This window comes from Geotrypetes seraphini, chromosome 2 (assembly GCF_902459505.1).
Source record: "Geotrypetes seraphini chromosome 2, aGeoSer1.1, whole genome shotgun sequence".
In the NCBI taxonomy this organism is placed as follows: domain Eukaryota; kingdom Metazoa; phylum Chordata; class Amphibia; order Gymnophiona; family Dermophiidae; genus Geotrypetes; species Geotrypetes seraphini.
In genome coordinates, this window is record NC_047085.1 from 225,918,653 (window position 1) to 225,946,199 (window position 27,547).

At 41.6% G+C, this 27,547-nt stretch overlaps 1 protein-coding gene across 3 annotated transcripts in view; it reads right to left on the reverse strand.

Moving 5' to 3' along the window:
• Positions 1 to 27,547, reverse strand: part of L3MBTL2 (L3MBTL histone methyl-lysine binding protein 2) — a 90,941-nt gene that overhangs the window by 43,488 nt on the left and 19,906 nt on the right. For all 3 annotated transcript variants that reach the window (XM_033935063.1, XM_033935064.1, XM_033935065.1), the window contains exons 6-12: positions 25,073 to 25,190; positions 24,305 to 24,439; positions 23,993 to 24,081; positions 14,211 to 14,442; positions 5,927 to 6,006; positions 4,486 to 4,590; positions 1,580 to 1,727 (exon numbers count right to left, since the gene is read on the reverse strand). In XM_033935063.1, the coding sequence (XP_033790954.1) occupies positions 1,580 to 1,727; positions 4,486 to 4,590; positions 5,927 to 6,006; positions 14,211 to 14,442; positions 23,993 to 24,081; positions 24,305 to 24,439; positions 25,073 to 25,190 (907 nt within the window). The remainder of the gene's footprint in view (positions 1 to 1,579; positions 1,728 to 4,485; positions 4,591 to 5,926; positions 6,007 to 14,210; positions 14,443 to 23,992; positions 24,082 to 24,304; positions 24,440 to 25,072; positions 25,191 to 27,547) is intronic.

Genomic DNA, 27,547 nt, shown 5'->3' on the forward strand with positions numbered 1-27,547 from the left:
AGGAACTAGAGCTGAGGCGGTCTATCCAATGCAATTTTCTGAATCAGCGCCCCAAATAACCCCAGGAACAGGTCAAAACCCCCTGCTGCAACATCTCTGACTAAAGCTTCACTCTGTGAAAGAGGATAAGCGTCCAGATCATCATCTTCAGTGACCCCGTCTGACCAACTGTCAGAGTCCGGGGGAGAAACGGGTCTCCTTAGAGATGCAGAAACACAGAGAGGCTGCGCAGATGGGTGCTGTTCAACTGACCCAGAATGTACACAACACCGCTGACATAGGCTTGCAAGAGCAAATTCACAAAGTCAGGTGTAAAGGGCATAGAGAACCGAGAACCCCCTTCAAGAGGAGGGTTAGAGCGCTTTCATTTCATTGTGGGGCCATCAGCACCCTTACTAAGCATTGGTGCAGCATTAACGGACTCAGGAAGGACAAAATCATCCCCCAACAGTCTTTTGGCAGCACTAATAAGATGGTCAGATGCTGAACTGAGGTCCCCACCTCCCCAGCCTGTGCTGCAGAACATGTGGCGCAACAGTGCTCTTTGGGTGCTCATCTGGCACAAGCCTAACATGAATTCATGTTATTGGAGCATGGGGACTCCATCCCTGGTGGTTAGAAACAAAAACAAGGCTTTTTAAAGAAGTTTGAGAACTTAGAATTCAAATTGGGGAAAAAAACCCAAGATGGCTGCTGCCAGAATTTCCCACTGAAAAAACAGCTTAACTCCACCAAAGGACCTCAAATCCCAGCAATTTTGGGATTTCTGGGGTGGGGGAACAAGGTTACAAAACAGTACAACCTTAAAAACCACTAATTCAGACCAACCCCCTCCCGAGGGCTGTAATAACCCTACTCAAAGACCAGACACTGAGAAGATGTGCTGCAGCCTGCCATAGCTTTTCTCAGGGTAGCTGAGAATAGGAGAGGACCTCTGCCACCAGGAAAGCTGCTTCTTCTGACTCTTCAGTCGCCAGTCAGGCCAGAGCCTCAACCCCTGGGACCAGAATCCAAATGCCACAAACAGGGGGGAAGAAAGTGCAGCCAACAACATGTGCGCTCCGAAGAAACACAATTGGTGCTTGTACAGTTTGTGCTAGCACTCCTGATTAAGTCAAGGAGTGAGCAAGCAGCAGGGGAAACCCCCTGAGCTCTACAGTTCAAGCAGGCTGGCTAAGCAGGTCCCCGAAGGATCCACCTGTCAGTTGCAGATTGAAGTCTGCTTCTCTCATGCAGGCTAGGCAGTCACTGGATCTGAACAGGAACACAAAATCCCATGAAAACATGCAAAAATACTTGAAAAACAGAAAAGATTGAGCAGATCAAAGTTGCTCCAGCAGGTTCATTTGCAAAAGAAATAACTGACTGGGGGCAGCAGAGAACAGGGAGAAGAAGGGGGTGATGAAACATTAATCAGTATCTCCTACAACGGACTCGCAGAAGCAAGACTCTTGGTTCAGCAAACTATCCCTATTGTACTGGAAAGTACAATTGGACAAAAGCCTGTGAATGGGAGGGTAGGAAGAAAGCAGAGAATGAGAAAGGTGTGGAGTGGGGATGGAGAGATTCAGATCCTCACCTTTAGGGGGTATCAGGTCAATGTCATATTTCTTGCAGAATCCAACAGGGAAAATGGCATGGGAGGAGGCATGGTAACAGAACCAATCCGAAGAACTTCCAGAGGTAGCTCCATCCATGCTCACCATGAGGTAACCATCTAACAAGACCTAAAATAAAAGGAAGAGAAAAGCATTGAAGGCAGAAACTGATGTTAATGAATATGCATAAGATACAAATGCATAAGAACAGTATACGTGCCTAATTAATTTGTAGATTCTGATTAGTCTGAAAACTATAGGCTGTTCAGGTAGCATAATTAAGAATTATTACCAGCAGAAGGAATGAGAGAAGCAGGTCAGGCCATTAAAAATAGGCTAAGGAAAAATTATTTATTTATTTAAAAATTTATATACCGCATACAACTATGCGGTTTCCATATGACATATAGAGAATCTTGTTTCCCTCCGATTATCACGAATAACATAGACATATCAAGGCAACATCGTTAATCATCCCTGTTATAACAGGAATAGAGCACAAATTCGATCAGTTCAGAAGTACAAACAAGCTTTAAATCATACTTTGATGTCAGAAAAATTCTAGAAGGCAATTATTAACTGAAATACATCTTAGCATAAGAAGGCATTGGCAAACAATTGAGTTTTCAGCATTTTCTTAAAATTCATCCTCCCCATACAAAAGCGCAGGATACCAGGCAAGGCATTCCATAGTTGTACGCCAGCCACAGATAGTTTTTTTTCCTTATTACAGCAGATGAATCCAGAGATGAATGGTTATGACATCTACCAGCAAGTGAACCAAACTGAGCTCTGTCTTATAGGATAGTAATCTCCCTGGTCAGCCCAAAGCAAAAGGACAATCATTGAGCCCAAATAGGTATAGAACTCCCCCTTCACAGTACAGAGACAGAAGGATAACAATTAGTCCAATGCAAAGCAGCGGGACGCTGGATTCATCTGTTATGACTAAAAGGAAATAAAATTATCAGGTAAGATAATTTTTTCCTTCTTTGTCATCAGCAACAGATTAATCCAGATAATGAGTGTGATATAGCAAAGCAATCTTAACAGGGTGGGGGCAGATAAAAGAATGCTAAAAAGACTCTGATGAACAGTCCCATCAAAAACCAAAGACCAAGCCACCAGGCCAAGAGACTCTCTGAGCAAATCAATGGAAAGGCCGAGTTGAAATCAGTCTTTTCCCTCCCCTCCCTAAGAGACTAAATATTGGCATACAGTAGAGTCAAAGGCCAACTGAGCCATATACAGACAATCAAATCCATTGTGCCAGCAGAGGATGGAAAACAGACACACAGAACCCAAAGAAAGCACAGCCAACCCTGCACTTGACCTGTAGAAGCGCTCTACATTCGGAAGCACCTGTGCTTGACTCCCAGAGTAGGGTCTGCACTCAGCTTGAAGAGGTGGAGCTACACTTGACCATCAGAGATTGGGCTATGCTAGACAGCAAGTCGTGGAATGCGTATAACAGACATAGTGGCAGCCATGTCCTGCATCAAGAAAAGGATCCATGAAAGTCCAACATAGCTTGGAAGCAATTCCAGGTCTCGTAGAAATGAAATGAGCTCCACGCAAGCTGGTGATCACAACCTGAGTGAACATGTGCCACAGTCAGAGAAGCAACTATGTCCCATGTCAATGAATGGACCCACAAAGATGTTACATATAATGGAAGAAATCTCACCCTGCAAGCTGATGACCAGTGCATGAGCAATGGAACTCCCATAGAACCAGAGCCAAGGAAGAGTTCACAGTAGCACAATAAGTAGCTCCTGACTGAGACTATCAACTATACTGAAAATAATGGCAGAGACTTAGTTGATCAGCAGGGATAATCAAAGGTTTTAGAGACTTCCTGGATGGAACTTATACGTTGTGACTTAAGATGACGTAAAAACAGGTATAATTGCCCTAAAGGTATCGAAAGTGACCATATAACCACTGCAGGGACAAAGTAAAGACCCATACACACTCCCCCCTGTGTTCACTGACTCTGTTGCATCCCCCCACAAAGATCAAAATAAAAACATAACATACCTGCCTCCAGAACATCAGCACCTGGCATAGGAAAGCCTAGTAAAGCTGCATACAGGTGAGTCTGGGGAGTGCGCTAGTGAACCATAGAGAGAGGACCCAGGCCCTTAAGTCATTCTATCCACTACATTCATGGTGGAAAATGTGAGCCCACCAAAACCCTACTGTACTGCCATATAGGTGCACCTGCAGCCATAACAGCTATTGAGATTGAAGACCGGTGGGTATAGTGGGTTGGGGGGGGGTTCATCACAGCCTGTAAGGGAGTTCTGGTGAGATGTTTATGTGGCACCCTTTTTGTGAAGTTCACAGAGGTGCCCTGTAAAGTGCCCCACTGTTCTATTGCCACGTCTGGGTCACCAGTCCATCCAGCCCCTCCCACGTCTAAAAGGTCTTGTTCTGGGCGTTTGGGACGTGGATGAATTTATGGTCAAGAATGTGGTATAAAGATAGACGACCTGGCGGTCTGGCCAAATAATAGCCTGGACGTTTAGATAGACAATTCTCAAAAAAAATAATTTTAGACATATTTTTCAAGAATGGACATTTTGCCACTGCCGACTTTGGCCGACTAGCGCCCTACATTCAAATCCGACTTAGACGTTTCTTTTGATTATGCCCCTCTATGCATCTATCTACAGCATTTATGCATGAGCTTTTCCATCAGCTCTGGCTGGTGCAAGTGCTCACACCTAATCACATACACACATATATACCCAATTATTCTAGTGTTTTATAACTGAATGTAGGCAGCTACTTTATTTCATAGAATAGGTTAATTCTAGTTATTCCTTTATAGAATTGCCCTCTTTGTACTACACATTTTCTATCTTCCCAGCTGCTCCTTTACCTTGCGCACAGAGGCCACACATATGTTGCCCATGTTCAACGGGTCGATAGCCTCCATTTTCATTCCTTCTTCAAACCAGCTGCCTTTTGGATACACCACACGTACCTGGGAAATGGAGTCAGTAAGAATCTTTTATACTCCTACACATACAGATAACCAGAAGGGAACTGATAAGACAATTCTGATAGGTACAGCCAAACCTTGCATCAGCACAGCCCTGAAAAGCTGAACAGCATGGTGAGAGAATAGGGCAGGAAGGGGATGTGATACATATTGTAATTTTGTTTTAAAGCAGTGGTCTCAAACTCAGACCTTTTGCAGGGCCACATTTTGGGATCTGTCGGTACTTGGAGGGCCTCAGAAAAAAATAGTTAATGTCTTATTAAAGAAATGACAATTTTGCATGAGGTAAAAACTCTTTATAGTTTATAAATCTTTCCTTTTGGTTAAGTCTTAATAATAATATTATCGTTTATAGCTAAAGAGACATATGATCAAGAAACTGTTTTATTTTACTTTTGTGATTATGATAAGCATACCGAGGGCCTCAAAATAGTGCCTGGCGGGCCGCGAGTTTGAGACCACCGTTTTAAAGTAACTCATGATTTTGAAAGTCACTAGGGCTGCTTTTGGTAGAAGTATCAGCTGTTTTTGGAAGTATTGCCCTCTCCGCATGGAAGCCACATTACCTTTCTATAACCACTATTCTTGGTCACTTTATATCCACATGTTGGGGCAGTTTCTTCTGTAGTTCCTCTCTTCATCCCCTTCCACAACAATAATTTTTTTCAATTCCAGTAGAAGAAGTCAGGCTGCTAATAAAACCTCAAAGTAGCCATGGTGGTTGTTTCTCTCTCATTTTTCCAGAGCTCCTTCTCTCAAAACCTTTCATTTTATCATCTGGCTACCTGCATCAACTTCTGAAAATTCCCTAACACATAGTGAGAAGCTGATGGACCAAGACAGCTTCCCAGATCCCACTACAGTGATAGAGTATGGACCATATTCTATATATTGCAAATCAGCACCAACTATTGCAGCACTGGGTGCTATTCTACAAAATTCTACAAATTGCCCTCTTGACTTTTAAAACTATACAAACTAATACCCCGGCATTCATTGATAGACTACTGATCCCTTATGACCCTCCCAGAATAAGATTAGCTTCACAGCATTCCCTCAACATCCCAGAGCCTAATTGTTGCTGTGGCAATAAACCCTAATTACTACTACAGATTACCCATCTCTCTCCTTAATGCCATCTTACCATCCATCTCCACAAAAGACTTGGAAGTAGGCATCTTCTTACCATCCCATGCAACAAAAACATACCCCACCTCAACAGCATGAAGGATTTCTACCATACTCTGCCCCTCTATCCTGCCCCTCTTTTCTAACACATTTTAAACCCTAATTATTATTCTCTCCCCAAACATCATACCTTCTTGAAGAAATACGGTACAGCGTCACAATAAATTTTGCGGAAGGTAGGATGACTGGACATGTCATTGCGCTTCTCTTCTGTAAGATAAATATAAGAAAACAAAACACAACAACCTATGAAGCACAGTAAAAAGAAATTTGGGAGGAGGTAGAAGAGACACCAACTTTACCTGTCCAAAAAAGGTTTTCCACTCAAGAAAACAGCAGATGAACACACAGGATATACCTCACAACAAAATAAAAATCCCTAAATCCTGAACAAGGCAATTCAATTTCTGTGATTTAGCAAACAAGGAAGCAGCAGTGTGAAAAGGAAAATTTTGGTATTACTTGCTGATTTTCTTTCCTCGAGTCCAACCAGACCAGTCCAGAATTTATGGGTTATGTCTATCAGCCAGCAGAAAAAGACATAAATTCAACAGCTTTGAGCTCTTCCCTATAAGTTCAAGAATATCCCTATAACAAAGCAAATGTAGACTATCCAAACTTAATTTTCTCTATAATAAGATTTGTACTTATTCAAAGTAATTTTCAAATTTGGTTGCCTCAATTCTCATTCTCCAGATCCAGACAATCCACTTCACCTCAGTCATTCTCTGCCTTCCCCTCAATTAAAGGTTTTACCCATAAGAGATTCATCACTACACTCTTATCCTATCAAGCAGCTTCCAAAGATCCAGTATGGAGTCAACTGGTCTGATCTTCAACCTCTTACATGCATTTCAGAAAGCTCCTAAAAACGTTCCTCTTACCCAAACAGGACGACCAAGTTTAAACTAACTCTCACTTCACATTGCTGACCTAAAAGATTAGACAATTCCTACTTATTATTTCACCCCTTATATTCTTCTGTTATAGCCCAGCTAAATGTTAAATGTGTTCCACTCAATTTATATTATACCTTCAAATGTTGAAATCTGATGTTTCTCCTGGTTTTCTCCTGTAAACCGCCTTGAACTGAAAGGCTTATGCGGTATATAAATAAAGATTTATGTTATGTAAGTTGTATACAGGTTTTGGATCCACATGCAAATTATGGCACCCAACTATGGGTGACATATAGAATCCAGGAGTTAATATGTAAAACCTGGCAAAGAAAAGCAAGGAAGACCAGGAAGCAGTTCTCTAAATATCTTCTGGGGAAATGGACTTTGATTTGGCCCAAGAAGCTGCCATTCCTCTGGTTGAATAAGCCCTGAAAACCTTAGGATCTTCTTGACCTTTGAGAAGATACATCAAAGTAATCATTTCTTTTGGCCAATGAGAAATGGCTATCTTTGTGGCTGCCTCACCTTTCCTTGCCGAACCAAAAACAACAAGCATAAACTGGATCTATGAAACTCATACAAGCATTGTACTCCTCACGCCAATCTTCCCTTCAAAAAGCCAATGTGACCACCTGATTTAAATGGAAAACTAAAACCACCCTGGGAAGAAAGGAAGGAATCATACAAATTGAAACTCCTACTTCTGTAAAATACAAAATGGGATACTGGCAGGATAAGGTCTAATTCTAAATCCTCTTGGCCAAAGAAATTTAAAAAAAAAAAATATTCTTTATTCATTTTCAACACATTCAATAAGTGAAAACAAAATAAAATTAAACATTTTACACTTTAGACAACACTTAAGTTTTACAAGATTCCTACATATTAATACCCTCCCCCCACCCAACCTAATCTTTATCATTAAAATAACTATAAAATTTTTCCCATAGCTTCAGAAATATACTATATATATTTTAAACAGAAATTATACATATATCACCATTCAGACTTATTTAACAAACCACAAAAATTTACCACCCTTCCCCCCCTATTTCCATCCATAAAAATAATCAATAAAAACCTTTTATACCTCCCATCTCCCCCCCCCTCCCTGGATGGCCAAAAAAATTATTAACAAAAACAGCGATTTCAATGTAAGATCCTTTTATATCTTCCTGATTGTTTCAAAAGGTAGAGCCATTGATATCTCACAACAAAATTAAGATTCCAGTTGGAACTATAGGACACATCAGAAAATGCACATCTGGATGTGAGCCCACTAATGCTCCTTCTAAGATGGAAGCAGAACTGCCACTTGCACTTTTAGGAAGGATAAGACAGACCCTTCTTCAAAAAAAGCCAATATCTGGGCTACTACTAATGCTCAAAAAGGAGGAGATGATCTCATCAATCCAGGCCTCAAGACTCTCCAGGTTTTAACTTTGGTCAAATAGGTAGAGTGCTTTCTTGCCTGTAAAAGAATCACGACAACACCCTCCACATAGCCTTTGCAACTCAAATATATGATCACTCAATGGCCAGGCCATAAAACAATAGGGGGACAGGTCATCCATGACAAATGGTCGTTGGTAGAGGAGTCCTCTAGCTGAAACTGAACCTGGTCCACTTCGAGTCACAGGTTGCCATACCATGGAGCAGCAGCAGTTAAGGTAAGCTCCGGGCAACTCTCCTACTATACTCGGAAAATTGACGCCAATCGAAGTTTTTTTTATTTTGGCCCCGTTTATATATTATCTTCTGACGTTGTGCTACTCCAAATGCCTATGGCCACTAAAGTGCTGCACAAAGATAAAGAAAAGCAACGTCAGCTGGACAGCAAAATGGCGGGCCTGCCAAGTAAATCCAATTTAATATGTTAAAGTGCAAAACTAGTGCTATTGCGGCAGTGTCTCACTAGGCAAAAAACCTTGGCTTTACATATATTGGACAGCTCTAAAGATGCTGTAGTGTTCTTGAACCAGTGACAAATTTACATTGGCCTGTTGTACAATATTTGTTTGGCTTTACAATTAGAAAATTTATTTGTCTCCCGAAGAAGACAGCTTATGCTGCTGAAACTTGGATCCTTGTTGGAACTATATGCCTTTACTTTTAACAATAAAGATTTGCTTGGTTGGACTGGATATTGCACTTGTCTTTCTTGGGTACTGGTTATCGTTGTAGTCGTAGGGAATAACCGTGCCGCACTATATCGAGGACCCATTGGTCTGATGCGATGAGGATCCAGCAGTGTTGGAAGTGAATGAGACAACCTCCAACGGGAAGATCTTGAGGAGGAGGCTGTTGGACTTTAGCTAGGCTCTCTAGAAGAGAGTCAAAAAGACTGCTGGGGTTTATGTTGCATTTGAGGTTGGCTCTTCTGATATCTCTGCTGCTTAGGACATCTTTGTGCAGGCTGTCTGATTGTGTTAGACAATGGGACTGGCACCTAAAATAATAAGAGGAGCGCTTGGGATTGTAAAATCATTTGGTAGTGTGAGGTTGGAAGTTCAAACGGAGGAAAGTGTTGACATGGATTGTTCATGTTTAGTGATCTTCTGAGTGGCTTCTTCAATCTTTTCCCCAAAGAGCTCATTGCCTAAGCAGAGAATATTGGCCCAACATTCCTGCATATTGGCATCTAGATTTGAAACCCTCAGCCATGCCTGTCTCCTCATGGAAATCAATAAAGTCAACGTTCTGGAAGTTAAGTCAAAGGCATCAAAAACAAATCTAGTCATGTATTTAAGGGTTTCGAGAAGGTCATTGGTAATATGCTGAAAATTGAGTAATTGGTTGTCTGGGATGTATTGTTCATAGTGTGACAAACTTTGAACTAATGACTTCATATAGAATGTCATATAGCAATTACAGTTCAAAATGCGGATGGTCAACCTTGAATTCTAAAATAGAAAATGACAGGGGGAAAAAACTGTCCCTGTCTCTGCACCTGCCCCATCCCAACAAGCTCAGTCCCTATCCTCACAAACCAACTGATAACATCCACACAAGCCTCGAATAGTTTTATACTGAACTTATTTTAATAAAGTATAAAAAGAAACAATATTCTGGATAATTGTCATTTTATAAATCATAGTTCTGGCTACAGAACTAGAGGAAGAGATCTTCAACTGGCAGGGAATGGTTTATAAACTTTTATCAACACAGCTACAATACTACTTTATCCTAAAGTCAAAGAAAAGAAATAGAAATTTTTTTTCTACCTTTGTTGTCTGGTTTCTGCTTTCCTCATCTTCTTGTCATTCTCTTCCTTCCATCCACTTTCTTCCTTCTCTCTGCCTCTTCCATATGGCATCTACTCTATTTCTATGCCTCTACCAGTCTGCCTTTCCCTTCCATTTCTTCCTCCCCCCCCCATTGGTCTGGCACCCATCTTCTTCCCTCCACTCCCCCCATGGTTTGGCATCTCTGTCTTTTTCCCTCCATCTCTCACTCTCTCCCCAGGTGGTTTTTAGCATCTCTCTCCTCCTTTTCTCCCTTCAGATCTAGTATCTGTCTCCTCCTCCTCCCCCAATGTTCTGGTATCTCTCTTTCCTATCCCTTTCCCTTCCTTTTCTTTTCTGCTCTTCCTTCCCAATTTGGGACCAAATTAATTGTTTATTAGATAACCCAGTGGCATTATCATATGATACTGTGCTATTTGGTATGGCAATGAGAGCAAAAAGTCAGATTTCTACAAACAATAACAAATTATTACTCATAATGACTGGTGTTGCCATTCAACAAATTACGTATAATTGGAAAAACTGGAGTAGATTAAATTATAATTTTTGGTGGAATTCCTTATGTCATATATATAAAATGGAGAGATTTCTGGCAATACAGCGAGGTAGTTTCAAGAAATTTCAAGATGTTTGGGAGCCATTAACAAAGTATTGTACTGATTAGATGAAATTATCTTTTCCCTTAAATTTACAAGTTCAATTGTGAGGGAAGGGGGGGGAATTTTATAGTTATGTATTGTATAAGTATTGATTATTTGATAGGTAAGGGGGGGAAGGGTGGGAGTTAAGTATTTATCATAAGAACATAAGAACATAAGAAGTTGCCTCCACTGGGTCAGACCGAGGTCCATCTCGCCCAGCAGTCCGCTCCCGCGGCGGCCCATCAGGTCTGCGACCTGTGAAGTGGTTTCTGACCACTTCTATAACCTACCTCAAATTCTATCTGTACCCCTCTATCCCTTTATCCTCCAGGAACCTATCCAAACCCTTCTTGAATCTCACTATTACCATTACCATCTATACCATTACCATTACTTATTAAGTGATATAGATATTGTTAATTTGTTTGGACATTTTATCACACTTATTGTAAGTTTGAAAATGAATAAAGAATTTAAAAAAAAAAAATTGTTTTCTACCTCGTCTACTTTCTTACTTTCCAGTCCTCAATTTCCCTTTCACTGTGTCTACCAACAGCTTGCCACCTCTTTCCCTCACCCCTTCCAGTATCTTACTAACTTTATCCTCTTTCCCCAATCTAGCATGTGCCCTTTTTTCTTTATCCCCTCCTTCCATCCAGTATGTGCTCCCCTTTCTCTCTCCTCCCCATTTCCCTTCAGCATCTGTTCCCCTCTCCCCTCCCCACTTCCATCCAGCGTCTGCTCCTCCCTCTTTCTCCACTTTCCTTCAGCGTCTGCTCCATTCTCTCTCCTTCCCACTTCCATGCAGCGTCTGCTCCCCTCTCTCTCCTCCCTACTTTCATGCAGCATCTGCTCCCTTCTCTCTCCTCCCCACTTCCCTTCAGCGTCTGTTCCTCTCTTCCCTACTCATTTCTCTCCACTTCCCTTCAGCATCACTCAACCTCTTCCCCTCATCAGGACATCTCCCTCCCTTCCCTTCACCTTAGCTGGCACTTTTCAGAATCAAAGTTTTCTCTCTCTGAGCAGCCCAGATGCCACAGTTTTCTCACAAGTCATATGCAACTGCCCCAAAACTTCTCCTCTGACACAACTTCCTTTTTCCACCTTGGTGGCTCGGATCAGAGAAGTTTCAGGGGCAGCCGTGAGCGACTTGTGAGAAGGCTATGGCATCCGGGCCACTCAGAGAGATAAAACTCAGAAAAGCACAAGCGAATGTGAGGGGAAAGGAGGGAGATGGCCTGACAAGGGGAAGAGATGCCCGTACAGCAGCAATGGGGAGGGAGGGGGCTGCTGTACCACGTGATTGCTAGGAAGGCTGCTGACTGGGAAGGGAGGCAATGCGTGGCAGATAGTTTACTGCAGGGACAAGGCCATTCACTGTTCCATGAGGTAGAGAATGGCATTGTCCCCGTACCCATGGCTACCAGTCTTTTTTTCACCCCTTTCCTGCGGGTTACACGCAGCTAGCCGCGGGTAACAGTCACCGTGTCATTCTCTATTTTGAAATAAATGAAAGCCAGATTTATCCATTGTCCTTCCCTCCCTTCCTGGAAGGGTATTTGAATATGGTCTAGAGCTGCTAGCTTTTTCCACGGTGCTGCAGTTGAGGCTTGTCAAAACCTGGGCAAGACTGAACTCTGTAGAGAGAATCCAACTTCCGTGGAGTGACCAATAGTGGTATCTCCCAATTCTTTAACATTGTATCCTTTAATAAGTTATAGAATGGGAGTTTTAGAGTCCTTTGGTATCTGCTTATAATCTAGAGCAGGCCTGCACAACTCCAGCCCTCAAGGGCCGAATCCAGTCGAGTTTTCAGGATATCCCCAGTGAATTTGCATGAGATCTATTTGCCTGCACTGCTTCCATTGTATGCATACTGATCTCATGCATATTCATTTGGGAAATCCTGAAAACCTGGCCTGGTGAGGGCCGAAGTTGTGCACCCCTGATCTAGAGCATCAAAGAGTTCAGCTCATAGCTCCAATTCAGACTTCAGCTTAATTAGGAGGGCTTGATCCATTTGCCTGATGTAGCATGTAAATTTCAGGCTCTCTCTGGTGGAGATCTCCTGCAAGGTGGTGATAGATCAGATGACAGCTCATATTATTCTGCAGCTGAGAGTTCAGGGCATTCAGAAGAAGAATGATTGGATAGGTCCAAATCATAATCTTCAATATCACGCCATAGAGACAGGATCTGTGTGGTACCTGACGTCGAAGTGGGGAGGAGTATCTACTGTGATGTTGAGAGGAACATCGAAAAATACTCCTGCATCTTCTATGGCATTGATCTTATATAGAGTGCGAGGAGCTTTGATGGCAAGATGATGTTGTTCTCCTAGACATTGAACATTGGCAGTGGGGAGTACGAGACCTTGTTCTCAAGGATTGCTTAGAGCACTGCTCGGGCTGGGCTGGTATTGGTCATGCCATAGCTGGAGTTTGAGGCACCTGCGTATTCTTCATGGCAGCCAACTCCTTCTGTAAGATGTCTCATATCTGGTCCTGAAGCAAGGGCACCGGTACTGTGGATGTCATCAGTAGAGATGGTGTCTGTCATAGGGGGTTGAGGCATTGGTGACCTTGATGATGAAGCACAACTCTGAGAAGACGCCACTTGAAGGGAAGGTAATTGATCTTCAGTACATCGACGCTTAGATTGTGCCAATGATGTGGATGCCTGAGATGATGCCGATGCATACTGAAACGAGAAAGCATACTTATGCTTTTTGGCTTTCTTAGTGGATCCTGATGGTAGCACCAATGACATGCTGATGTCGATCGAGGCATCGATACTGATGGTTGCCTTGATGCTGCAGTCATCTTGGGATCAGATGTGGCCAACATCCTCAATGTTCCAGCTCCAAATAATTTTTTGATCTGCAAATAATTTTTTCATTTGCTTCTTAGGTCCTACCATCTGCTCAAGATAAAAACCTACTAGACAGGTAAAGCTGCACAGGGCCCTATGTAAGGTGATGTATGCAAGCTAGTTCTCTGCCTCCATCTGCTGGTAGAAGAACAAAACTCACACATCTGAACTACGGTAGTCTGCTGGCACAAAAAGGAAGACAGTATTAGCAACATCACAGAATCAGAATCAGTACAAAATTGCAGCTCCAGCTAAGTTTAAGCAGATACAAAATGATGGATAGGATCTTGGCTCAGTCTGATTTTCTACCTTTCATTTTCCAATCACAGTTAATGCACTTCAGGAATGCCCAGCAATATTATTTCAGTGGTGTTTTAAAGGTATTGTCAGATCTATGTAATTACATTGCATTGCAGCACACCTTCTGTTGACGCTTTACTAGGAGCATGAATTAATTTGAAATGATATGGGAAATGTCAACAACAATTCCCACATTACTTTATGTCCTTTTCTGTCCATACATGACAGGAAAACAACCCCAAATTTTTTCATGTTATTAATAGTGTGTACTCTTCCAAAAGAGGGTGCTCCCTTTATGAAAGAGGGCACGCTACCAACAATATTGCCTCAATAACAAAAAAAGGAAAAAATAATATTAAACAATTTTGGGGCTTCAATCCCTAGTCTTTACTGCTTAATCAGAGCACAGTTGGACAAATACGGAGAGGTTGCTCTGTTTACCATGTGCTTCCACATACCTGGTTTCTTGATACTATGGCCCACCCTCCTGGACCAGCCCACGGGGTGAATCAAGGGACTCCATATGTGGCACCAGAAATCATCATCACTGTTACCATCCTCATACAGCAATCTCAGCCGGCCACCAATCACTGTGTCCACCACTGCCATTCGCATCCGCGACACAAATGTTTTGTCCACCACTTCCACCCGCATCCCCTGCCGGAAGAAGTACTTCATACTCTCTGCCATCTGTGACACAGGAAAGAGAACAGTAAAAGGGACAGCAAGATTTGTACTCTTAGTTGAGAGAGATTGATAGCACATATTTTCTTCCTTTTGGATGTTAATGCCACACTCCCTCCCAGATTCTTGCAATCCTACTGATTTCTAGGCAGACAAAAACAGGTATAGCCAGCTCAAAAACATCCAAGGAAAAAAATAAAACAGCAAGCTGCATCAATAAATCCGACATCCTTTATTATGAACAGCAAAAACTGCCTGACATGTCTGCATGTTTCGCCCTGCAACTGCTTCAGTGGTCCAGCACAACAAGGAATGTGTGCTCTCAGGTTTCATCTAATAAAATCAAAATTCTCATATAGTTCCTTCTTAAAAGTTGAAGAATCACAGTACAACTGTGACTCTCCTATTTTTTAAGAAGGAACTATGTTAGATTAGACTGTTTCAGCAGATAGCCTAAATGTCTCTAGGTTTCTGGAGTCATCTTGATTTCATAACATGCTACCTTACTGGTTAAATTTTGTTCTGAAATGGGAAAAATGCAATTTTGAAATTATATTTTTCCAAGAAAAATTATCCTTTTTGTGGTCAGCAGGTTTGTATATTTGAAGATGTGGCCAGACAGATACAGCTTCGGAGGAAGTGGATCCTATAACTGAAGGCCAGAGCTTTGGCAGTGGGAGCCACCTTTTTTGCATGCAAGTATCTGATCATATGAGGGGCATTCATTAATTTATCTTCCTCGGTAGGAAAGAAAAGAGTTTTCAAAAAATATCTCTGTTATAATTTTCAGCATAGTCCCCTGATAGCTCCGTACACTTCATTCACTTTGCCTGCAATGACTTTAACCCCTTTGAAAATAATTATTTGCTTTGACTTTCAAACCAGAATGTCACAGCTTCCTTGACATCTTCATCACTTGAAAACCACTGTCCACGGAGAGATTTCTTTAAAACTTGGACCAGGAAATAATCCAAGGAAGACAGGTTAGGATTGTAGGATGGATGGTTCAGCTAATGAAAACAGCCTGTGATTGTCGTGACATGAGCACCGGCGCATTGTCATGAAGCAGCAGCACGCTTGCTGTGAGTTTTTCTCATATTTTCTTCTTGATTGACTCCCACAAAGCGATTATGGTTGTCTTGTGTGGCATGAACTCCAGAAGCAAAAAGTCCTCCATCATTCCAAAAGACAGTTGCCATGATGTTGCCTGCAAATTTTTCTGATCTTGAACTTTTTTTGGGGTGGGAGATGACTTGTGCTTCTACTGCATTAACTCCATTTTGGACTCGGGATCTCTGTGATAGACCCAATTCTTATCTCCAGGCACCAAATGATGAAAAAAATTCACTTGGTCTTCAGAGAGCATCTCCAAGTTTTCCTGATAGCACTGGAGCTTCATGGCCTTCTGGCATGGCATTAACATTCTTGGAACCCATCTTGCACTAACTATGGACATGCCCAACTTTTCATGATTTATTTTCCAAACTGTACCTACCAAGATGCCCATTTTTTTAGCTATTCGGGAAACCTTAATTTGTCTGTCTAACAATATTAAATCCTCTTCTTTCTTGTGCATGTCTATCTTTTGTGGACCAAGTCCACCCTGCAATCCAGTGCATTCTTTAATATCACTCCTCCCTCACTAGGGAGCAAAGTATGCTTATCTACTTGCACTACTAACAAATCTACCTGGGGGGGGGGGGTAAAAAGCTGCTGGAAATCAGGAACCATTGGGTACAATTTTGCCATAGCCTTGGCAACTCTAAGAAGGCCATCTGGTGCCTCCCAGTGCTCCGTCAGCATCATGGCTATTTCTGCATGCAAAAGAAAAAATGTAGACTGGGTTTTAGAGCTGCTCATAACTGAAATTTGAGCTCTGGAGGTCTGTGGGAGTTCCAAATTTAACTCCCACAAAGATACTGTAGTAACATAACATGACATTTGTATACCGCAATACCTTACAGATCCATTCAGTTAACAAGTTTAAGAAAAGCTGAATATCAATAGCGAAATTACAAATTTAGTTTTCACAACAGTTTATATACAAGAAATTCTACAAGAACTTTTTATATAAGTAAGTTTTTAACAGTTTCCTAAAATTCATGTAGGATATAGAAGTGAAGAAAAGCAGACAAAAATCAGAATTCCAGATAGCTGTTTGATATGATAGCAAACGGTTATATCTTTTATATTGACAACTCCTAACTGAGATGAATTCAAACAATGACTTCCATCACGTCTGTCGGTTTGAAAAGTCTGCGCACCGCCAAGTCCTCTCCCTATGCATCGTAACATCCTTCTAGCTTTCGCTATCACTTTTAAAACTTATTTGGACACCTTAAGATCATCACATACAATCACACCCAAATCCCGTTCTTCTGTCGTGCACGTAAGTTCTTCACCCCTAAACTGCACCATTCTTCAAGCTTCACTAGGTCTTTCTTCATGTTGCAGATTTTGGTATCATCCATAAAGATGCAAATCTTACCCGACAGCCCTTCAGTAATATCACATAAAAATGTTAAAAAGAACAGGCCCAAGAACAGAATCTTGAGGCACAACACTGGTAACATCCTTTTCCTCAGAGCGATCTCCATTGACCACTACCCTTTGTTGTCTTCCACTCAACCAGTTCTTGACCAAGCCCCTCACTTTGGGGGCCATCCCGAGGGAACTCCAGTTTATTTATTAGACGCCTGTGTGGAACACTGTCAAACGCTTTGCTAAAATCTATACCACATCTGGCGTACTCCCTCTATCCAATTCTCTGGTCACCCAGTCAAAGAAATTGATCAGATTTGTCTGACAAAACCTACCTCTAGTGAATCCATGTTGCCTCTAGTCCTGTAATCCACCAGATTCCAGAAACCTCACCATTCTCTGTTTTAAAAGTTTCCCCATTAATTTGCTTACCACAGAAGTCAGACTTGCTGGCTGTAATTCCGTACTTCTTCCTTACTTCTGCTTTTGTGGAGAGGGACCACAACCACCCTTCTCCAGTCTTCTGATACTACTCCCGACTCTAGAGAAGCATTGAAAAGGTCGGTCAGCGGAGCCACCAGAACTTCCATAAGTTCCTTTATCACCCTCAGATGTATACCATCCAGCCTCAATCACTTTGCCTATCTTTAATTTACCTAGCTTCTCACAAAAATTGATCAGGGTCTACCTCCATCTCTATTTGCATTTGTCTTCTGTGGCTCCACTCCCAGTGCCTCAGCCATGATCACAGAACAGAAATATTTGTTAAACAATTTGGCCTTTTCTTTATCAGCTTCTACATATTTCTCCTTCACCTTTGAGTCTCACAATGCAACTTTTGCACTTCTTCCTATCACTGATATATCTAAAAAATGTCTTCCCATTTTACCATGTCAGCTATTTTTATCTTTGCTTTCCTGACTACTTAACCAGCCTCTTTTAACTTTTCCAGATATTTTTATCTGTCATCCTCTTTTGTAGTTTATGAAAGCTAACCTCATCTTCTTTACCTTCTTAGCCTCTTACTTTTGCTTACTTTCCTCACAAAGAGGTCTGTCACCCTTTCAGTTTTGTTCACTGCATTTCTACTCCTTCCAGACGTTTCCAACCAGTTCTCCTTTTAGAGAATCCAGGGTCTCCCTACTTCATTTGGCATGTTAAAATCACCTATTAGTAAAACATCCCCCTTTTTAGATATATTCTAAATGTATACTATTAAATCTCTATCCATTTCTTCCGTCTGTGAAAGAGACCAATGTAAATATATTTACCATACCCTCTTTCCAAATTGATTCACAGTGCCTCTTCCTTGCCTTGCAGATCCAGCAATTGTGTGGTTTTAATATGATCTTTAACATATAACGCTACTCCCTCCTCCTTTTCTTCCTACCCTGTCTTTCCTGAACAGATTATAGCCCTGTATAACTATATCCCAGTCATGGATCTCAGTGAACCATGTCTCTGTGATCACCACTATATCCAACTCATCTTATTCCATCACTGCTTCTAGATCTAGAATCTTGTTTCCCATACTTTGAGTATTAGTATACAATGCTCTCCAGACACTGCCCCTGTTCCCATCTGTGTAGAGGAATTTAGTGATTTACTTACCTGAGGATTTAGACTCACTCAGTGGCTTTAATCAACCTGCCCTATCGCTTCTAGTTTAAAGCCCTCTTCAGTAGATTAGCCAGCCTGCTAACGAAGACACTTCTTCCCTTCTTTGATAGATGCATACCATCCCTGCTCAGCAACCCTTGGAAAATCATCCCATGGTCTAGGATACCAAAAAACTCTTGAGAATGTCATATTTAATAGTGCAGCTTGCTGTTTTTTCTTCCTTCTTATAGATATCTCCATGTAGCCTATGGTATCAATGCAGTTCTGACATTATTACAGAAGATGCAAATGAATAAGCAGACTGAAGTACAAGAAACCCTTCTACTCAATCAGCATATGGGACCACTTATATAGCAGCTTTAACCACACAGTCATACACTAAAATTGTAATTCTACCCTGATGGAAGCAAAACATACTGTCAACTGCAGAAGCATGCATGGGAGCTATCTAAGTGGTAGCAGTGGGACATCTTCGGTCAGGTTCTGATTGACAGCAATTCAACATCCAAATCCATCGTCTACCTCTTAGACTGGAATGCCATTATTAAATAAAAGCAGCATGCTATGTTAACATAATAGGAATTTTGAAGCAGCTCAGTCTTCTCAACCTTGCCAGTACAGTTAAGGACATAACACTTATTAGGTCAGACCAAAGGTACAAGACCATTATTTTGTTTCTATCAGTGACCAATCCAGGTCACAAAATATCTTGAAAGATCCCAAAAAGTAGAACAATTTCCAAACCACATACCCCTAGGGGTAAGCAATGCCTTTTCCCAGATCTACCATAGTAGTGATTTATGTACTTTTCCTCTAGGAATTTTATAAGCCTACCTACACTAACTACTCTTCTGCTAGAGCAGGAGTCCTCAAATCTAGTCCTCAAGGTCCACAACCCAGCCTGTTTTTCAGGGAAGAAGATCTATCAAAGAAGGGAAGAAGTGTCTGCACCAGCAGGCTGGATAATCTACTGAAGAGGACTTTAAACTAGAACTGAAGGGGCAGGATGATCAAAGCTCCCAGGTAAGTATAAGCCCTCAGGTAAGTAAATCACAGAATACCCCTACACAGATGGGAAAAGGGGGCAATGTCTAGAAAGCAGTATATACTAATGCTCGAAGTATGGAAAACAAGATTCTGTAACTAGAAGCTGTGATGGAAGAAAAGAAGTTGGATATAGTGGTGATCACAGAGACATGGTTCATAGAGAACCCTGACTGGGATGTAGTTATACCGGGCTATAATCTGTTCAGGAAAGACAGGGTAGGAAGAAAAGGAGGAGGAGGAGCGTTATATGTTAAAGATCATATTAAAGCCACACAATTGTAGGATCTGCAGGGCAAGGAAGAGGCACTGTAGATCAATTTGGAAAGAGGGAATGGTGAATATATTTACATTGGTCTCCTTCACAGACAGAAGAAATGGATAGATTTAATAGTAGACGTTTAGAATATATCTAAAAAAGGGGGAAGTCTTGCTAATAGATGATTTTAACATGCTGGATGTTAAAATCCCTATTGTGGGGTCCTATTGAGGACCCTATTGTGGGTCCTCTAGAAGTAGGGAGATCATGGATTCTCCACAAGGGGAACTGTTCCAGCAATTGGTAATGGAACCCACATGGGATGGGGTCATACTGGACTTAGTGCTTTCAAACGGGGAAAGTGTTTCTGATGTTACAGTGGGTGATCATCTGGCATCTAGTGATCACTGCATAGTATGGTTTAATATTAACATGGATATAGAGAGGGCTCATTTAAAAGCAAAGGTTCTAGACTTTAAAAAAGCTAACTTTGTTCGGATGGGGGTTTACGTCAAGAAATTATTGTCTGGATAGGAACGTCTGGAAGGAGTGGAAATGCAGTGGGCAAAACTGAAAAGAGCGATTGTAAGGGAGACAAATCTTTTTGTGAAGCAAGTAAGTAAAATAAGAGGAAAAGAAGTACACTTTGGTTCTCAAAAGTAGAAGCTGAGAAGGTAAGGAATAAGAGGTTAGCTTTCATAAACTAGAAGGGGATTGGGTCAAACAATGTTTTTAAGCCCCTGCCATAGGGAAAAAAGCTGGAGTAGCTATCTTAGTACATAAAAAAATGTTTGGCCACGTTTAATATGATATCTATAGATCCCTTGGGAAGGCGAATTCAAGTGAAAATGAGCTCAGGGAAAGATACCTTGTTATTATTTAATATATATGCACCTAATTCGAATCAGGATGAATTTTTTAAAAACCTTCAACAGCTGATATTATCATCATCTCCCTCTAATTTAATTTTGGGAGGGGACTTTAATGCAGTAACAGATCCTATATTGGATAAAAAGCCTAGTAAAATATTAAAATCACTAGTATTTTAGCCTGTTACATTAACGGGTGCTAGAATATATATATGTCTGTCTGTCTCTCTCTCTCTCCCGCTGTCTTTCTGTCCGTCTCTCTCCCTGACCCCCTTTGTCTGTCTGTCTTTCTGTGTCTCTCCTTGCCCCTGTGTCTTTCTTCTTTTCTTTCTATCTCCCTTCCTCCTGCTGTCTGTCTTCATTTCTCTCCCACTTCCCTGTGCAGCAGCCACAGCAGCATTCCCTCCTCCTCCATTTCCCTGTGCAGCAGCATTTCCCCCACCCTACTTCCCTGTGCAGCAGCAGCATTTCGATCCCCCCCACTTCCCTGTGCAGCAGCCACAGCAGCAGCATTCCCTCCCCCTCCATTTCCGTCCCCCCACACCATTTCCCTGTGCAGCAGTAGCGTTTCCCCTACCCCCCCTTTCCCTTCCCGCGGTCTGGCCAGCTCTCTTAGTCCCTTACCAACCCCCCCCCTTCCCTTCCCGTGGTCCCAACAAACCTGCCGATTCCAGCAGCGTCTGCAGCACTCTACACACGCTGCTTCGGGGCCTTCTATTGCCTTGATTTACTCTGGCACGTCCCTGATGACATCATCAGAGACGCGGCAGAGCAAATCAGGGCAGTAGAAGGCCCCAAAGCAGTGTGTGTAGAGTGCTGCAGACGCACATGAGACAAACATGGTTATTTTTATTGCATAGGATTTTTTGGACCCCAGATCATTTACAAAAAATAGACAATTCTAAATCTAATAGATGCTGGCATTGTCATATTAATATAGGGACTTTGGATCATCTGTTATATTTTTGTCCATTGATACTTGGTTTCTGAAAGTCAATTTGGGGACAAATTAATCTCATTCTTGAATCATCTATCCCCATGTCATAAACCTACTTTACATAAATATAAAAGTTACCTTTTCATGATATTGACAGGAATAGGGATTCAACTGATTACTCATAATTGGAAAAACCATGATAGGATTAATTTTACTTTTTGGTGGGTAACTGTGTGTACTACGTATAAGTATGAAAGGATGATGGCGGAGCGTTGGGGGAATAATAAGTCCTTTAATGATGTACGGAGTCCATTGACTAATTTTATTGCATTATAATTAGGGTTGTTTTGTTTTTTTCTTTTTTTCATTAGAGTCCTTGCACATCCGGGGAGGGTGGAGGGGTGGGGGAGGAGAAAACGTATTTTAAGGAGTTAAATTATTTCATTATATTAGTGAAATCATATCATATGTATTATTGTTTTAATAATTGAGATAAGAAGGGGAGAAAATGATTGTTTAATGTATTAATTGTATAGTTAATAGTGTGTTTCCATGTAGTTTGTATGATTTATCATTTGTATCGCACTATCAAAGTTTAAAAATCAATAAAGATTTTTTAAAAAAGTAGTAGCTGAGAAGGTAAGGAATAAGAGGCTAGCTTTCATAAACTACAAAAGATCGCAGAAAGAGGAAGACTGGCAAAAATATCTGGAAAAGTTAAGAAAGGCTGGTCATGAAGTTAGGAAAGCAAAGAGGCAAATGGAAGAAAAAAAATAGCTGACATGGTAAAATGGGGAGACAAGACATTTTTTAGATATATTAGTGATAGGAAGAAGTACAAAAGTGGCATTGTGAGACTCAAAGGTGAAGGGGAGGAATATGTAGAAGCTGATAAAGAAAAGGCCAAATTGTTTAACTAATATTTCTGTTATGTGTTCACGGCTGAAGCACTGGGAGCGGGTCCACAGAAGTTAAACATGAATAGGGATATGGAGTAATAAACCTTGATCGATTTTCAGAGGGTTGTGTTCGTGAGGAGCTAGCTAAAATAAAGGTAGACATAGTGATGGGGCCGGATTGTTTACATCCGAGGGTGCTGAAGGAATTTAGGGAAGTTCTGGTGGCTCCACTGACTGACCTTTTCAACGAGTCTCTAGAGTCAGAAGTAGTACCAGAGGACTGGAGAAGGGTGGATGTGGTCCCTCTCCACAAAAGTGGAAGTAAGGAAGAAGTAGGGAATTACAGGCTGGTAAGTCTGACTTCTGTGGTGAGCAAATTAATGGAAACTCTTTTAAAACAGAGAATGGTCAAGTTTATAGAATCCTGTGGATTACAGGACTGGAAGCAACATGGATTATTAGAGGCAGGTCTCGTCAGTCAAATCTGATCAATTTCTTTGACTGGGTGACCAGAGAATTGGATAGAGGATGTGCGCTAGATGTGGTGTATTTAGATTTTAGCAAAGCCTTTGACAGTGTTCCATACAGACATCTAATAAATAAAATGAGTACTCTCTGGATGGGTCCCAAAGTGACGAACTGGGTCAAGAACTGGTTGAATGGAAGGCGACAGAGGGTAGTGATCAATGGAGATAACTCTGAGGAAAGGGATGTTACCAGTGTGTGCTTCAAGGTTCTGTTCTTGGGCCTGTTCTTTTTAACATTTTTATAAACAATATTGCTGAAGGGTAGTGGGAGAGCTACCATACACTTAAATATAAATCCCCCTCCCAGTTTATATTAGAGTTAACAGTTTTCACCTTTTTTGGGGGAAGGGGGGAAATGGTTACCTCAGTTTATACTTGGATGGGTTTATATACAGTAATTAAGTTGTGGAACCTGCTGCTAGAAGATGTGGTTAAGGTCACCAACACAGCTGGATTACAAAGAGGATTGGATAAGTTCCTGGAGGAAAAGTCCATAAATTATTAGCCAAGTAGACTTGGCGCATCATTATTCATCCCTAGAAAAGAGCTATGGGAAACAGATCTACTTTTAGGGATCTTAGAAAGACTTGTGACCTGGACTGGGCACTGTTGGAGACAAGATGTAGGCTTAATAGACCTTGATCTGATTTAGCATGGTTTTTCTTATGTTCTTATAAAGGACTGTGAGCACAAGGTGACTCACTCCCTGCAGTCAGACATCTGTTTAACTAGCCTGAAGGAGTCCAGGTGATGCAGTGTCAGCAACACGAAAGCCCAAATAGAGACATGGAAGTGAAAAGCACCAAACTTTGATGCCTGCCAGGAGAAACAGAATCTTGGCACCTGTCCAGAGAGCATCTGCCTTTATGAATGTTTGCACTTCTACATGTATTGCTCCCCTTAATAGTCCTTTCTTCTACCTTTATGTGCAAGTCTACGGGAATAGTATGGGCCCCAACCAGTTTCTTCATCAAGTAATTTCTCCAGTCTGTGTATTTGGAATGAATACCTGGAAAGGGATAAAAAAGTAGCTTGGTATTTTATTTATGAAACATTCCAGAGTCTCCTCCCTTCATTTCTTCTGCCACTGTGCCACAAGTAAAGCCAGATGAATTACAACCTCCTTGCCCAAAAATAACATTCTAAAAGATACCCAGAGGCATGTTATTCTACCCTCTGCTCACCATAGTGAGCTTCATCTCCCCTCCCTCCCCTGTGAAACATATTCTTACTCTGGGGTGGCACCAGTATCTTGCTGTTGATGGCACACCAGCCAATGGGATGAATGTCCACCATGCCCAAGTTGCACCAGAAGTCGTGTCTGGAATCACCCTCAAAACCCTCATATCTCAATAAGACCTTGTATCCTGTCAGCAAGGATAAACAGAGAATAAGAGAAAGGAGAAGAAGGAAAAAGGAGAAAGGAAGGAAAGAGGGTTACATAAAAAGGAAAAAAAAAAGAGAAAAATCATGCATTTGTGAAGTATACCAATTTTTTTTTTTTTACATCTGCATTGCTACCAGCAAGTGGTGGTGTTTCAATTGTAGGGACAGGGAAATTCCTTGGAGTCCTGCAGAGTTTGCCTATCCTTCACTATTGAAAAAGTGATAGTGACACAACATCCCCCATCGTCAGCTTAGAGGGAGCAGCAATTATAAACTACTCACTCCTATCCTCACACTTTTGCATCCCTATGCCCAAAGTAATAGCTTCTACAGCATCACTTAATGGTTTGCCTCAGATAGGAGCATCTCAAGCCAGAATCACACCCTATACAATAATCCTCCTCACATCCCCACCCGCTTATTGTGCCAAAAACACAATTTTTGCAGCACAATTTGATTGAGCCCTATGCAGCAGCACCACTCACACAGGCCTCAGGACAGCCCTGGCCTGAAAGCCACGCAAGACGTCATTCTTGTAATTGTAGCAATGAATTTGGGAGAAGGCAAGAAACTCTAGTGGGCCAGTGCAAAATTTGCTCAGACTCTGAACTAACCTGCTATCCGGACAACAGATGCTATCCAGTAGACACGGCTGGGTAAGACAGCATCACTGTTCAAACTCTCTACCTTCATTCCCAGCTGTATATCATCCCACTGATCAACCAGGGGCACCTGTCAAAAGGGAGAGGAGAGAGCTTATCCTGTATGCCCATCACAGGCCTGCTAGGAAAAAGCATGTGAGACAGAGTCAAAGAACATGGAAAAGCTCGCTGTTCAGAACACAAAGAAGAAGGAGGAGGAGAAGCTGACCATTCTCTACTCAAGTGACTGGACAGAAGCTGTATTTCTAACCAGAGCACTCAAAATAGCAAGGAGGCAGTCTCTGGGCTCCAATGCCATTTCTCTTGGTCTTACAAATAGATTGCCTCTCTTTTTCCACTTAATATATTTTATTTCTTATACCTTATTTTTACAGGTTGTCCCACCTTATGGCTGTTTGGCCTGTTTTGCAATGTCTGTGCCTCAGCGCACACACACACACACACTTGCTCATTTTACCTTAAAACTTAATGGGCCCCTTTTCTCACCCTTCTGTGTTATTGTGCTGTGCACTTAAAATAAAAATGGATACTAAACCTCAAAGTAACAAAGGAGATGACAGCACAAATTTCATTAAACACTCTCTTTGCAATGCTTCTCTGTCCATGTTCCTTGAGCAGATGCAGTAGTTGGAGAGCACCTCAGCACATGATCTTGGCTCACCAGAAATTTGAAAACATAAAAATATGACCACCAAAGGATATCCTTAGTCTTTACTAATGTTTACTTTGGTGCTGCTTTAGGTCAAAAATGGTTTAACAGCCAACAAGTATTTGCCTGTGCAGAGACACAGCACTGACCAGTTTATGTCAATGACAACCATCCTAACCAGTTTTTCTCAAACACCCCCCATTACTAAGGCTTATGCCACTAGTCTCTGTTCTTCCACAGTCCCCAAACCAGATCCTACATCTCTTCTTCTCCTGCCCTCCCTCCCACCGTATCCAGCATCTCTCCTTACCTCCTCCCACTAGTCCTAGCATCTCTCCCTCTTCCACCCACCCCCCAACTAGACTTCAATGTCCCGCTGACCTCTAAGAGCAGGAACGATGCCCCATTGCTCCTGTTTCCAGTACCACCATCTTTCTTTTTTTACTTTTTATTTATTCAAATTTCAAAATATAAACAAGTAAATATTACTTGAATACAGAATAAAGAATTCCACACAAAGCATTATAAGAAATCATAATTAATTATTTAGTCCACAAGTTGGGGTGATCCAAGAACAGAAAATAACAAATGAAGAAATATATATAAATCTTAAGGACAGCTTAGGAAGACAAAAAGAAGACCCCTGACAGCCAGTTCGTTACACTGCAGACAACACTATTGGACCAATCATCACTCCCCCCCCCCCTTCCTTAGCCACAATAAATTCCAACAGTTGTTTCGGTTCAAAAAAACAGAAAATATTTCCCCTCTAGTGAAACACAGCATTTTGCAGGCCAGTTTGGCCAATCAGAGATTTCCTTAGACTCCTCCCTAAGGAAGTCCCTGATTGGCTGAGAAGTAATGAAAGTTTGTGCTGATGAGAAGGGATTTTGCTAGCGATTGATCCTTCATCATTAACATTTTTATAAATGATATTGAAGGAGTTGATTTTATGTTTTAGCTTTTGTATTATATGTTTTGGGCTTGTATTATCTTATGATGTCATGTATTGTACGGCTTTTCTGATTATGTACTACACAGCTCACTACTCAACATACATTATTGCTGAATATAAGGCCTAAGAAGATAAGCAGTGCCTCTGCTGGGTCAGACCAGAGGTCCATCATGCCCAGCCGTCCACTCACGCGGCAGCCCATCAGGTCCAGGACCTGTATAGTAATCCTCTATCTATACTCTTTTCCTTCAGGAAATTATCTAATCCCTTCTTGAACCCCAAAACCATACTCTGTCCTATCACACCCTCTGGAAGCGCATTCCAGGTGTCCACCACCCTTTGGGTGAAGAACAACTTTCTAGCAAATCCAGTAATAAATGAAATAAAAAAATGTTATTGGAGGAAGTGTTGTCTGTGGACAATACCAAAATCTGCAATAGGATAGAACAGGGATAGGCAATTCTGGTCCTCAAGAGCCAGAGCCAGGTCAGGTTATCCCCAATAAATTTGCATGAGATAGATTTGCATCTCAAGGAGGTAGTGCATGCAAATACATCTCATACATATTCATTGTGGATATCCTGAAAACCTGACCTGGCTCTGGCTCTTGAGGACCAGAATTGCCTACCCCTGGGATAGATACTCCAGAGAGTGCGGATAACACGAGAGGGGATCTAGCAAAACTTGAACTATGGTCTATAATTTGGCAGCTAAGATTTAATGCTAAAAAATGTCAGGATCATGCATTTGGGCAGTACAGTACAGTATAAGGGGTGAAGTACTTCTGTGAATGAAAGGGTGGGACTTGGAGGTGATTGTATCA